Raw genomic sequence first — 14,974 nt, forward strand, 5'->3', positions numbered from 1 at the left:
TAGTTCAATGCCTTCCTCATCCTGGAAGACTTGGCTACAGTTGATCGTATTTGTAACCCAACATCCAAAGCTCTCTCTTAACACTGCTTTCTATATGTCACTCCCTTCAATTACCTCATAGCACTGCTTCTTAACCATGGTTACACGTCTCCCAAGGAGCTTTAAAAATTTTGGAGGCCTAGCCACAGGCATTTTTTCAAAACTTCCCAGGAGATTTTAACATGAGCCAGAGTTTAGAACCACTGATTTATAGGTTCTTTCAGGGTGGCCTTGACTTTTATTTGCACAGCCTGCATACTGTTTGGAAGATATTTGGCTGAATGAATGCTCTGGAAACAAACAAATGTTTTGCAATCATCATCAGTTCTTACTTTCAGCCACAGAGCAAGGAACATAGATTCTACTGATTGATTAGGTTTTTCCGTTATTAAGTTTCACTTCTTTGGGGTAACAGGAATAGATCAAGAAAGTAACTCTGTCCTACAGTCTTAACAGAGTAACAATCTATGGATGAAACATCATAAGCAACTCTGGTGCCTTTCTTTTTGCGTGTCTATGATATGAAAAAAAAAAAAAAGGAAGGTTTTATTTTCTTTTTCATTAAATTTTCATTGGAAGACAGTAGAAATAATTTTTAAACCAAAAAGACCCCAGGTGGAAGTTTAGTTCCATCATTTGCTTAATGATTTTAAGTTCCCTTTAGCCATCTCCATCATCAGTAAAAGAGAAGGAAAACCTATACCACAGGGTTGTTTGTTACAAGGGCTAAATGAGAGAATACATGTAAGTCACTTACTCCACCATCTTTTCATAAGTCTAAAGATTTAAGGACTGAAGCTAAAACACAGACCACTTGAGACAATATGCATTAAATTAATTGATTTCAGTGTCAGACTTTATTTTGGGGGGCTCCAAAATCACTGCAGATGGTGATTGCAGCCATGAAATTAAAAGATGCTTACTCCTTGGAAGAAAAGTTATGACCAACCTAGATAGCATATTCAAAAGCAGAGACATTACTTTGCCGACTAAGGTCCGTCTAGTCAAGGCTATGGTTTTTCCTGTGGTCATGTATGGATGTGAGAGTTCTGAAGAAGATCAACCCTGGGATTTCTTTGGAAGGAATGATGCTAAAGCTGAAACTCCAGTACTCTGGCCACCTCATGCGAAGAGTTGACTCATTGGAAAAGACTCTGATGCTGGGAGGGATTGGGGGCAGGAGGAGAAGGGGACGACAGAGGATGAGATGGCTGGATGGCATCACGGACTCGATGGATGTGAGTCTGAGTGAACTCCAGGAGATGGTGATGAACAGGGAGGCCTGGCGTGCTGCGATTCATGGGGTTGCAAAGAGTTGGACACGACTGAGCGACTGAACTGAACTGAACTAAGACTCCATTCTTCAAAAAAGAATCATTGTAGGTAGGAGACATTTTCCTCTTCTCACACCTACCCCAGAGCTTAGCAAATTCCTGGGGGCTTAATAATAAGTCAGTTTCTAAGTGATCACTAAGTTTAGATCAGTGGCCTCAGTTTTTAAGTGCTTTCTGAAAGGCAGTCCTGCTAACAGGATAAATACTTTGTGATAGAGTGATATAACCCTCTACTCTTTTTAATTCTCATGTATACCTCAGTTCACCCAAGTGTAACATGGACTAATCATTTTAAAGTTTTAGAGGAACAATATAGTAAAAAATTATTATAAAATATTTGCCAATGCAGAGAACAACTATAAAAGGAAAACATAATCTGAGATACATTCCAGACTTGATTTCTGGTTGGCTGAGCATCAAAAGTGATTCATCTATGGAGATTACTCAGCCACAAAAAGGAATGAAGTCAGCTGAACTGAGGTGGAGGAAACGAGAGTTCGTTATATGGAGTGAAATAAGTCAGAAAGAGAAAAACAAACATTGCATATTAATGCATATATATGGAATCTAGAAAAAGAGTACTGATGAACCTATTTTCAGGGCAGAAGCAGAGATGCAGAAGTAGAGGACGGACTTGTGGAAAGAAGAGCAGGGGAAGGAGAGGATGGGATGAACTGAACGAGCATCACTGAAACAAATAGACGACCATGTGCGAAACAGCTAGGGGGACGTTGCTGTGTAACACAGGGAGCTCAGACCAGTGGTCTGCGATGACCCCAAGGGGCGGGGATGGGCAGGAGGGAGGTGCAAGAGGAAGTGGATATATGTATACTTACGGCTGATTCACCGTGTTGTATGGCAGAAACCAACACACATTGTAAAGCAATTATCCTCCAATTAACAGTAAATTTGAAAAAAAAAAAGGAAAAAAAAGTGATTGATCTAATAGCCTCATCTTCATGAATTCTGGTCTAATTTCCTTTTCTAAATCATTTAGCAACCTCCATTTACCAGGAAACTTTCTTGTGACTGAACATATACATAAAAGAATAACTGAGAACGGCAGAAATGATTCCCATTCACAAGTGTAGTAATTTCAGCAAACGAGGAGCAAAGTGCACTTGGCTGACATAGCAGAGGGTCAGACACTTCTCAGTAGAAAAGCAGAGCAGTTAAGGGCAACCTTGAGATGCAAGTCCTGAAGAGTGACGGCGTCCCTACAGACTTTGCACAGGTGTGCTCCATTAGCAAATTCCCACTTCTTTTCAGCCTATAGTTTTAGATATTCTCCCATAGTTTTCTTAAAGGTGAAACTGCCTCCTTTGGTTGACTCCGCATGTTTTTCCACCTTCACATTTTCCATTTATATTTATGAGTCTAATTCCACTCCTAATACAAAAACCACAATTTAGATAATGAAGATGAGGAAAAGCAATGCCAAGCAGAAACAAAAATAAGGCAAGCAGGGGGAAAAAGACCAGATGTGTTCTCTTTAAGTTATTCTAAATAAGAAACCAGAATTTACTCCTAGGAGAGACATCAACCCAAGCGGACAGCCTCTTCCACAGTATTATCAGCAGTATAACAGAGCATCTGTTACACACTATGCTAATCACCTCACCTGTATGACCTCATTTCATCCAAACAAGGCGAAGAGGTAATTGCTTTTATCATCTCTATCTTACAACCAAAGTAACTAGGCCTTAAGTGAATTGCCCAAAATTATCCCAGCACGTCACTGGCAGAGGAAGAACCTGACCTGGATATTCCGAATCCACCACATTCAGACGCCCCATTTCTTCAATCAGAAAACTGCTTTTGATTATCTACTATGTTCCCCCCTTCTAATGCCAACAGCACCTTTTCCAACCTGTATAGGGGTGCTTTTATGGGGCTTTCAAGAAGAAAGAAGACCAAACAACCTACAGAGCTTAGCCACTGGGTCTCCAAAAGTCTCCAAAAGAGGATCCCTTCTCAGGATAGTTAGGGAGTCTGGGATGGACATGTACACACTGCTATATTTAAAATGGATAATCAACAAGGACCTATTGTAAAGCGCAGAGAACTCTTGCTCAAAGCTGTATGGCAGCCTGGATGGGAGGGCGGTTTAGAGGAGAATGGATATGTGTATATGTATGGCTGAGTCCCTTTGCTGTTCACCTGAAACTATAACACTGTTAATCGGCTATACCCCAATACAAAATAAAAAACTAATAATAAAAAAAAGAAGATCCCTTCTCTCTCAATGCCTCCAAGAAGCCGTGGAACCAGGAAATAAATTCTTTGGTGGATACTTTCCCTTCAGGAAACTTCCTACATGCAAAAATGTACAGATTACAGAGATTACTTTCTATCTCATTGCCTATTCTTGGACAACACCCTGTTATCTCAGGTAACATCTGTCATTCGAGAAAAGGGAATTGATTTTATTCTAAAGTGTCTTTCACAGATTTTTGGATCAGAGCTTGTTTGTGCTTTCTTCTGAGACACAAACAGTTAAGGAAAAACATGTTTAGTTTTAAACTCTAATTCAGCTTTAGACTTTCAGAATCGTTTCATTTAGACTACTAGTTAATAAGCACTTATTTGCACAATACTATTTCCGAACTGTATGAAGATTACAAAAACAGACAAAAAAAGAATAAAATGAAGCCTCAGTTCTCCAGGAGTTCTGAACCTAGTGAAGAATATATACACACAAATTATTGATAAGGGAGAATAGGAAATACGGGGTTGCTTCTTTGAACTGGACCTTGAAGGATGAGAAAATCAGAGGCCAACAGAAAGATATCAAGAGTTCTGTAGAAGATTATCCCAAGCGGAGATCACATCTTTGAGTACAAGCCAGTAAATGAGAGAATGGATATGCTGGATTTATGACTATAAGATTAATAGGGATGGAATTTGAGCACATATTAATAGAAGGCAAGAGGAAGAAGGATGGAGTAGGAGATAAGGGTGTTAAGAAGTAACAGCCAAATTCTGTAAGGCTCTGAATAGCAGGTACAGTAGTTTTAATATATTAAATCGAATGCTTTAAAAACATCAAAGAGGGGCTTCTCTGGTGGTCCAGTGGCTAAGACTCCACGCTCCCAACATGGGGGGCCCAGGTTCAATCCCTTGTCAGGGAAACCACATGCCACAACTAAGACCCAGTGCAGCCAAATAAATAAAGTAGCCCGCCAGGCTCTTCTATCCAGGATTTTCCAGTCAAGAATACTGGAGTGGGTTGCCATTTCCTGCTCCAGGGGATCTTCCCCCAATCCAGGGATGGACCCCCATCTCCTGCAGTGGCAGGCAGATTCTTTACTGCTGAGCCACTGGCAAAGTCCCAAAGAACAGTACTGAATGTCAAATCCCATGCTGAAAAAGGTGAGAGGATAAAAAAGTTTTGGGTGGTAAAGAGCTCTATTTTATTAAAAGTTGGCTTTTAACTACTGAAATACAAATTTTAACCTATCTAAAATTTATAAAGTGATACAGGTTAACGGTTTTCCTATAATCTAAGGAAGAAATCCTTTGAGAATGGAAAGAGGAAATTCTGTCCTTTTTCTCCTCCTTTTGTCTTTGGACCTGGTTAACAATAGCTCTATCCAAGACCTGGCCCTTCTAAAGTCTCCTGGAGGAAATATAAAATATAAAATTCAACACAAATATTACTAATCATGCACTTTCCTTAAAAAAATAATCATATATTATTAAGTAAATAAATAACTGTCCAGAGGTGAAAAACACTCAGTTAGGAAGGAGAACAAGTTGTGCTGTTTATTTCAGTTATTAGAGATTTTAAAAATCTAGGATTCCAGAGAGTCTGGACAGAGCTATACTGTGCCTGGCCAACAGGACAGAATCAGCCACAATTCTGAGGTTCTCAGAGACAAATGACATCCTTTTCCAGACCTCTAGATTTCTCTTTAAACCGCGCCCTCTTCCTCCACTAATCTGCAGCGACAGAAGCATGCTCTGTTTTCATTACACATTCAGCGAATATTTCCTGGGCCTGGCACCCCTGCTTTATTGCACTACACCGCCCTCCCAACATATTTCATTCGCCCTAGGAAGATTTGTGATAATCAGGGCACATGACGGAGCGTCACATAGCAATTCTGCCCAGGGCACTTGTGCCAAACAGACTGGCTTTCAGATAGCAACACTGGAAGCATGTCCCCTGTCCCCCTCCCCCCGCCCCCAACCGTGCTTCTCTTTCAGGCAAGGTGCAGATCACATGGCAGTGCACATGAAATTTTAATTGTGAACAGCTCAAAAGTAGTTATCATTTCTGCTTCAGAGGTCAGGCCTCAGATTCAGTGTTGTTTGGGGTGTTCTATTAATAGAATCATTCTATTTAAGGAAGTCATGTTCCCTCTTCTAGGATCATTCTGTTCACAGGAGTTGGCCCTTTCCACTGCATTACTGTTTTTAACCAATATTCTATTTCAAACAGGTAATGAGTAACTGTTACAGTTCCTTGTGGAGCAGTCCATAAGACTGAGAAACAAAGCTGAAGTCGGGTAAAAGTTAATGCTACTTGCTAGCTGCAAGGCAATATGAGAAACTCAAATGAAATCCTCAACCCAGGGTTCAAGGCCAGAATTTCAATTCCCTTGTTAAGTGCCCTTGAAAATGGAAGAGCAATGCAACAACAAATTGGAACATAAGTAATTACATCCTGCTCTGACCTGTTATGCAGGGGTATTCAAAAGAGGTGACCAGTAATCACTGTGAAGGGAGTAAGGTTTAAATGGGAGGACTTCACTGGGAGCAACTGGGGCAGGGAGGCAGGGTGAGAGGAGTGGACATTGGAAAAAAGGGACAGCTAACATCTGCACTCAGCTTTCACCCTTTGTGATGTTCTAGAAAGGAATACCAGATCTCAGCTTCCATGCTTTGTAGTATTCAAGGAAGAGGATGCTGAATCTGCTTTATTTGGGTTGTATGGGAGTAACTTCAATTTAATTCCTTTTCCAGTTAAGGTCTTTCTTTTTCAAGTAACAGATGTTGAGATTGACATACACTTATGAAGAGTTGAGCACATTTTTTGAAGCACACAATGCACTTCTAAAGTACTTATAAATTCTCCTAGGGAAAATCAGTCAGCAAGAAGTTCTTGATCATGGACTGTGTAATCTCAATTACTCTGAACATCGCGGGCAAAACAGAAGGAGCAAAACTAACATCCGTGAAGCAACAATTCACAATGCACGAAAAACTATAGTTAAATGACAACTGTGTGATACCATCTAAATATCTGCTTTTATCACAGAGAGGTGGCGGGGGGCGGGGGAGGGGAGTGAGGCGTATCCTTGGACACAGTCTCACCCAATAAAAATCAAGACAAGATGATGGTTCTTGTTCTGTACACTTCTTCCTTGAGCACGATCATCCGTCAAGGGTAAACAATGTAAGGAAGGGGAAGAAGGTGCAGGAGGTAGAGGGGAAGGTCCTTTCAGAAAGCAGGAGTCACTCGACATGTGGCTCCTTACTTTCACGCAGCAAATATTTATTTAAACCTTTACCATGTCCAAAGTACAGCTTGCTGTTTTCGCTTTTCCTCCCAAATATTCTCTCCACTCCTCCCCCGCCCGCAAGATGGATCAGGTGGAGTAGAGGGGCTACTGCAACATCAACACATCGCCTGAAGCACACGTGCACTGGGGCTCCCAAACGCCGAACCGCGCTCCGAGTCCTTCACCTTTAAGATCTGCCCTTCCAATCCGACCGAGGACAGAAACACAGCGTGAATTAAGGCAGCGCCCAACACGGAGCCGCCTTCCAACTGGGGAAAGTCAGCAATCTCTCTCCAGAACGGCTCCCCGCAGCTCCAGAGACTTTCTTCCTCCGCCTTTCCTCACCTGCGTCCCCTCCGCCCCGCTCTCACCGATTTCCTCACGTCTCGGCCGGTCAGCGCCCCGCGCCGGCCAAGCCACCGCCAGCCAGCCGCGCTTACCTCCCTCTCCGTCAGGTTCTTGTCCGGCCCCAGCAGGTAAGGGGTCAGGAAGGGTTCGGACGGCCTGAGGCTGGCGAAGAAGCCGTAGGCACAGAGCAGCGCGGTGGGCAAGAACCAGCACTCGCGTGGGACCCGAGATGTGTGCAGGAGCATGGTGGCCGCCGCCGCCCGCCGGGACACCGGGCCGGACACGACCATCCGGGGGGCGGGGACACGGCCCCTTCCTTCTTTTCCTTCCTGCCAGCTAGAGTGAAGCTTAAGCGCTGCCCCCAGCGCAGGCACCTGCAATTGTAAGTGGCGCCTCCTCCCGGCAGGGGCAGGCAGTTCTGGGATAGTCGCCTCCCACCGCAGCAGGTCCCAGGCTTTCCCAGTGTCTGGAGGCACACGTGCCGCAGCCCACCAGCAGCGCCGCGGAAAACTAGCCACGCCCTCCGCCACCGCCTCCCTGCCGACAACCAATCGGAGAGGACGCCTGGCAGTGGCTTCTCTCCCATTGGTCGGTGGCTCACAAGATGCGAACCCGCGTAGGCGGCGGCGGCGGGCGCGTGACCACTGACGTCCTCTGGCTCAGGGGCGGAGGACAAGTATGACCCTGGTGAGAACGCGGTGATGAGAGGTGGCTAGTGCATCCGCGGTACTGCATCTCACAGGTCACGAGTGCTCGGAGTGGGTCTCATCCCCAGTTAGCCTCTCATTCTTAACCACGGTCCCTTTTAGAACGTCCGTTCAGATTCTCTTTCCCAGGTGGCCAGCACCAGTCAAAGATTTAACCTTGGGACGGGGGAATGCTGTGCCTTTCTTCCAGTAGGTTTCCGGCTCTTAAACTGTATTCATCTACAGTTTAAAAAAAAAAAAAAAAGAAGCAGCCCGGTGTCTAAGAGTTCTGAGGCTTTGACCAAGAGCCTGAGCAGGAAAAAGCAGACAAAATACTGTGAAAAGAATGAAAGAGCCAGTCACTTAAAGCGAAAGATGTCCTGGAATCCTAATTTGAAAGCGTTTTGGCTTTATTTTGTTACAATTTGTAAGCGGAATACAATGGAAGCAAACAAAGCTGTAAGTATAGCCAGTATTTAGAACATAAGGTGGAAATCCCGAGTCATTATAGCAATCACGAATTATGATCGGTCTCTTTATTTAAAAAACCACAGCAGAGGTCTTGGAATAGCTTTCAAGGGCAAAGCGTGTCAAGAATCCGCAATGCTTTCTTTCATTTCTCTCTCTAAGCCTTTTTCTGCCTGACTCAGCTTGACTGTATCCCAATCCTCCTACTGCAGACCAGCCGAACCGTTTAAAGCAATTTACCTGTGCTGTATTTAGAGAGTAACAGATCCTACCAGAAGCTCAGAGAAAATATTTTTTAACTCTGTTTTGCATAATGTGTGTTAGACCTATTTAGCCCAGTTTTCCTCCTGAGTCAGCAAATGACAATTTCTGCAAAAAGAATACTTTTTACAGTAGCCACAAAAGTAACTCTACTAAATGAAACAATGTACTAGTAAAGGGAAAGGAGTTTTTTTCTAAAACTTCACAAGTGAATGCGCCAAAGTACGTGAGTTGATCGGTTGCTGAAGAAATGCAGTTGTTGTTATACATCTATCAGTCGTGATAGCCACTGTTTAAGTCACTCAGTCATGTCCGACTCTTTGTGACCCCATGGTCTGTAGCCTACCAGGCTCCTCAGCCCATGGGATTTTCAAGGCAAGAATACTGGAGTGGGTTGCCATTTCCTTCTCCAGGAGATCTTCCTGACCCAGGGATTGAACCCAGGTCTCCCGCATTGTAGGCAGATGCTTTACCTGCTGAGCCACTGGGGAAGTCATACATCTATCAGTGGGTCTCAAAGTGTGGTCCAGGAAGCCCTAGGGAACCTTGCCATCATTCCAGAATTCCACAGGGCCAAACTACTTCTGCAATAATACTAAGATTGTATTTCCTTTTGCGCTCTGAAGACTACATGCTGTGTGATGACATTGTCACTCAGTAGGTCAAGAGAATATGTTTGTATATTTTTCTGTTTAAAAACTTTCCAGATTTAATTCTAATATGGCAACTATCAGCAGGTATACATTTGTGCTCTGTGTTCTAAGTCACTTCAGTCATGACCAACTCTTTGTGACCTTATGGACTGTAGCCCTCCAGGCTCTTCTGTCCATGGAATTCCCCAGGCAAGAATACTGGAGTGGGTTGCCATGCCCTCCTCCAGGGGATTCTCCCTACCCAAGGAGGAAACCCTCCTCTCTTATGTCTCTTGTATTAGCAGGCAGCTTCTTTACCACTAGTGCCACCTGGGAAGCCTATCAGTAGTATAACCCACAAAGTTTAGTCTTTCAGTTCGGTTCAGTCAATCAGTCGTGTCTGACTCTGTGACCCCGTGAACCACAGCACTCCAGGCTCCCCTGTCCATCACCAACCCCCGGAGTTCATCCAAACCCATGTCCATCCAGTCGATGATGCCATCCAACCATCTCATGCTCTGTTGTCCCCTTCTCCTCCTGCCCTCAATCTTTCCCAGCATCAGGGTCTTTTCAAATGAGTCAGCTGTCCGAATCAGGTGGCCAAAGTATTGGAGTTTCAGCCTCAGCATCAGTCCTTCCAATGAACACCCAGGACTGATCTCCTTTAGGATGGACTGGTTGGATCTCCTTGCAGTCCAAGAGACTCTCAGGAGTCTTCTCCAACACCACAGTTCAAAAGCATCACTTCTTCAGCTCTCAGCTTTCTTTATAGTCCAACTCTCACATCCATACATGACCACTGGAAAAACCATAGCCTTAACTAGATGGACCTTTGTTGGCAGAGTAATATCTCTGTTTTTTAATATGCTGTCTAGGTTAGTCTTTAGAAACTTCAGTAATAGGCAACTTCAGGCCAAAAAAGTAAGAACTACATAATACAATTATCTAGTCCCCTGAATTCCAGCCACAGTATCTGCCTTTCATTTTGATTACAGAGGGGACATCAGTGGTCCTCTTGGCAATTGCTTCACATTTACATTCAGTGCTTTAGTAGAAGAGAAAGAAAAACAAATGAGAGGCTTCAGAAGGAGAAGCCCACCTGTTAAGAACAGCTTTCCATCCCTTCCCTGAGTCTTGGAGACCTGAGTTGTGTTCATCTATAAATCATTAGTCCTGAAATTTTTCCTTGGTATAAATCACTTAGGCAATGTTGGGCATTAACAAGTAATTGTTCTTGAATTAGTAAACTGTTTCATTATTTTTCTCTAAGAGATCATGACAGATTGTAAGAATGACCCCCAGCAAGCTGGCCCTTGTATAATCCACACCCCTTTGAGTGGGGGGTGGAACTGGTGAAGTTAACCAGACAATACAACTGTTACCTTGTACGGCCCACCTGCGATTAACCAGGTGGGCCCAGTCTAATCACAGGCACCCTTTAAAAGCAGAGACTTGTCTCCAGTACTTTGGCCACCTCATGCGAAGAGTTGACTCATTGGAAGACTCTGATGCTGGGAGGGATTGGGGGCAGGAGGAGAAGGGAATGACCCAGGATGAGATGGCTGGATGGCATCACCGACTCGATGGATGTGAGTCTGAGTAAACTCTGGGAGTTGGTGATGGACAGGGAGGCCTGGCGTGCTGCAATTCATGGGGCTGCAAAGAGTCGGACACGACTGAATGACTGAACTGAATTGAACTGTCTCCTGTTTGAAGTAAGAGAAAGATATGCCACGCTGTTTTTGGACGGGGTTATGTGCCAAGGCACCCTGTGGCAGTTGAGACTAACTCTTGGCTGACAGCCAGCAAGGAACTGGGGATTTCAGTCCCATAATCAGGAGAAACTGAATCTGGCTACAAACAAGCCTGAAAATGAATTCTTTCTCTGAGCTTCCAGATGAGAGGCCAGCCAACACTTTAATTTCTTCCTGTCAAGCTTGAAGTAGAGAAACCACCCAAGACCCCTAGAATTCTGATCTACAGAACTGTGAGCTATATTGTTATTTTAATTTTGTTACACTGCTAAATTTGTAGTGATTTGTTTTATAGCACTAGGAAACTAATGCAGGGGTAAATAGAATACATTTTTTTAATTGAGGTAATGTTCACGTAATACAAGATGACCCAGTAACTGCACTTAAGTGTACAACTCTGGTATTAGTACATTCACAGTGTTGGGCACCCATCACCTCTATCTAGTTCTAAGACATTTCACCACCTTAAAGGAAACTTATACCCCTTAAGTATCACTCCCTATCCTTCCCTCCTCCTAGCCCCTAACAAACACTAATATGCTTTCTGTCTATGGACATATTAACTGTTGTGGATGTTTCACATAAAAGGAATCATACAATATTGAGTTTTGGTTTCTGCTTTCCTTCATTTGGGGCTTCCCTGGTGGCTCAGACGGTAAAGCGTTTGCCTGTAATGCAGGAGACTCAGGTTCCATCCCTGGGTTGGAAAGATCCCCTGGAGAAGGAAATGGCAATCCACTCCAGTATTCTTGCCTCGGAAATCTCATGGATGGAGGAGCCTGGTAGGCTACAGTCCATCTGATTGCAAAGAGTCAGACATGACTGAGTGACTTCACTTCCTTCATTTAGTGTAACATTTTCAAGGTTCATTGACACATGAATCATGTATCAGTACTCCATTCTTTTTATAGCTGAAAAATATTCCGCTTTATATATATAACACATTGTTTATCCATTCATCGACTGGTAGGTTTTCTGGTTGTTTTCTTTTTTCTGACTATGTGAATAGTGCTGCTATGAACATTTATGTGTAAGTGTTTGAATACCTGGTTTTAATTCTTTTGGGTATTTAGGAATGAAATTGCCAGATCACCTAATGATTCTATGTTCAACTGTTTAAGGAATGACCAGACTCTTTTCCTCAGACCCTATACCATTTAACATTCCCACTAGCAATGTGTGAGGATCCCAATTACTCCACATCTTTGGCCAGCACTTGTTATTTTCTTTCTTTCAAATATCCATGCTAGAGGTGTGAAATGGTGTCTCATGACTGTGATTTGCGTTTCCCTAATATGACTAGTGATATTGAGCATCTTTTCATGTGTCTGTTAGCTGTTTGTATAGCTTCTTTGGAGCAAGGTCAATTCAAATCTTTTGCCCTCTTTATAATTGGATTGTTTATCTTTTTGTTCTTGAGTCATAAGAGGTTTTTTTTTTTAATATATTCTGAGAAATAGAGCCTTGTAAGATATGGTATGCAAATCTTTTGCTCATTCTGTTGATATAAATAGAATATTGAGAGACATTTTTTCTCTGTTCAGATGGTCTCCAACTTCATAATGGGTCAGCTTAATGGTTTTTCAACTTTATCATGGCATTCTGTAGAAGTCGTACTTGGGATTTTGAATTTTGAGCTTTTCTGCAGCTAGTGTTGGCTTCCCTGGTGGCTCAGTTGTAAAAGGTATGCCTGCCAACCCTGGGTGGGGAAGATCCCCTGGAGAAGGAAATGACAACCCACTCCAGTATTCTTGCCTGGGAAATCCCATGGACAGAGGAGCCTGGCAGACTACAGTCCATGGGGTTGCAAAGAGTCAGACACGATTTAGCGAGTGAACAAGAACAAGGGGCTCACATGGTGTGATTCTCTCTTGTGATGTTAGGAAGCTGCTGCAGCCAGAGCCCCAAGTCAGCCGGGTACTCATGAGGGTAACTAACCAACACACTTATAGCCATTCCATACCCAGACAACCATTCTGTTTTTCATTTTCAGTAAGCATTTAATAAATTATATGAGATATTCAACATTTTTATTATAAAGTAGGGCTTGTGTTAAATGATTTTGCCCAATTGTAGGATAAAATCAGTGTTCTGAACATGTTTAAGGTTGGCTAGGATAAGCAGTGATGTTTGGTAGATGTATTAAATGCATTTTTAACTTAAGATATTTTCAACTTACAATAGGTTTATTGAGATGGCCCCATTGTGTAAGCTAGGAAGATCTATATATGAAAGAATAAGGGAATGTGTGTTTTGCAAAAGTAGAATTATATTATGTACCCTTTTGAATCTTGCTTTTTCCCAGGAATAATTCATGGAAAACATTCCATGTGATAAGGTTAAGCTTTAATTCTTTCTAATATTCCATTGTGTGGGTGTATTAAAATTTATTCAACCATTCCCTTTTATGATCATTTACTCTGTTTTTAGTTTTTTTTTGGTCACTGCCAAACAATGCTGCAATTAACATCCTTGTACAATATGTGTTTGTATATTGTTTTCATTTTATGGAATTTATTCCTAGGAGTAGGATAACTCCTAAATCAGAGTTACATATTTTTAGTAGACATTGTTCAGTCACTTTCTATAGAAGCTATAATAACTTACAATTTTAGTAGGTGCATATGAGAGTATTCTTTTTGCATTGGGTGCTTGCCAACAACAGGTATAATCAGGCTTAAAAACGTTTGCTAGTCTGATAGGTGAAAATCATTGGTTCTCAATCTTTATTGATTTTGCCACACCCCCACCGCCAGGACATTTGGCAGAGTCTGGAGATATTTTTGATTGTCAGTCAAGGTTGAGGGTTGGTGCTACTAGTTTATAGTGGGCAGAGCCAAGGATTCTGCCAGAATCCTGGAATACTCAAGGAAGCCCCCACAATAAAGAATTATCCAGCCTACAATGCCAATTGCACCAAGAGTGAGAAACCCTGGTATAAAGTGATGCCACATTTTGTCTTCAATTTGAAAATCTTTACAGATGAATTTAAGTACCTTTCCATATGTTTGTCAGGTATTTGGATTTACTCTTTTGTAAATTACGAGAGATCCAACCAGCCCATTCTGAAGGATATCAACCCTGGGATTTCTTTGAAAGGAATGATGCTAAAGCTGAAACTCCAGTACTTTGGCCGCCTCATGCGAAGAGTTGACTCATTGGAAAAGACTCTGATGCTGGGAGGGATTGGGGGCAGGAGGAGAAGGGGACGACCAAGGATGAAATGGCTGGATGGCATCACTGACTCGATGAACGTGAGTCTGGGTGAACTCCAGGAGTTGGTGATGGACAGGGAGGCCTGGCGTGCTGCGATTCATGGGGTCACAAAGAGTCGGACACGACTGAGCTACTGAACTGAACTGAACTGTACTTTGTTCATTTTTCTTTTGATTGTTTATTCCTCTCGTCAATTTATGAGAGCATGTTGTTTTACAAGGGCTTTATTTGTCCTCTCATTGAAGATATTGTTTTTTAAAAGTATTTCTTATTGACTTGACGTAAAACGAGGTGTGAACCAATGATCAGACATATTACGACCTTGGGTAGGAAAATAACATCATAAAAATATCCCTTTTGCCCAAGTTAATTGATGTATGGCAAAACCAATACAATATTGTAAAGTAAAAAAAAAAATTTATAACCTTAATGCAATTACAGTTAGAATCCAAACTATTCAATTAAGAATCCAAAATGATTTTAAAGTTCATATAAAATAATAAATGTACAGGAATAGCTAGTAAATTTTTGTAAAAGGCTAGTAAGGAGGTACTTGCCTAAACAGATATCAGAACATGCTTTAAAGGTTCTAGAAGCAGATCAATTTGGTAATATAATTGAAATAGAGAACTACATAAGTGAAATAGACTAGAAAATCCAGAAATAGGATTTATTGTGTGTGAAATTCTAATTGATAATTATTTTGTTCCATTAAATGAAAAAAAGATA

At 42.3% G+C, this 14,974-nt stretch overlaps 1 protein-coding gene and 1 long non-coding RNA gene across 3 annotated transcripts in view; one reads left to right on the top strand and one right to left on the bottom strand.

Annotated features, from left to right (window-relative positions):
- The window catches only part of SLC19A2 (solute carrier family 19 member 2), a 34,683-nt gene extending 26,929 nt beyond the window's left edge, over window positions 1-7,754 (bottom strand). The window contains exon 1 of one of the 2 annotated variants that reach the window (XM_069545598.1): window positions 7,321-7,754. In XM_069545598.1, the coding sequence (XP_069401699.1) occupies window positions 7,321-7,518 (198 nt within the window). In that variant the 5' untranslated portion in view covers window positions 7,519-7,754. The remainder of the gene's footprint in view (window positions 1-7,320) is intronic. The other variant, XM_069545596.1, reaches the window with a different exon arrangement.
- On the top strand, window positions 6,804-14,631 carry LOC138416450 (uncharacterized). The gene is made up of 2 exons (XR_011247678.1): window positions 6,804-7,610; window positions 14,045-14,631. It is a non-coding gene; the product is annotated as an uncharacterized lncRNA (long non-coding RNA).
- The last annotated feature ends 343 nt before the right edge of the window (window positions 14,632-14,974 follow it).

This window comes from Ovis canadensis, chromosome 12 (genome assembly GCF_042477335.2).
Source record: "Ovis canadensis isolate MfBH-ARS-UI-01 breed Bighorn chromosome 12, ARS-UI_OviCan_v2, whole genome shotgun sequence".
Lineage (NCBI taxonomy): Eukaryota > Metazoa > Chordata > Mammalia > Artiodactyla > Bovidae > Ovis > Ovis canadensis.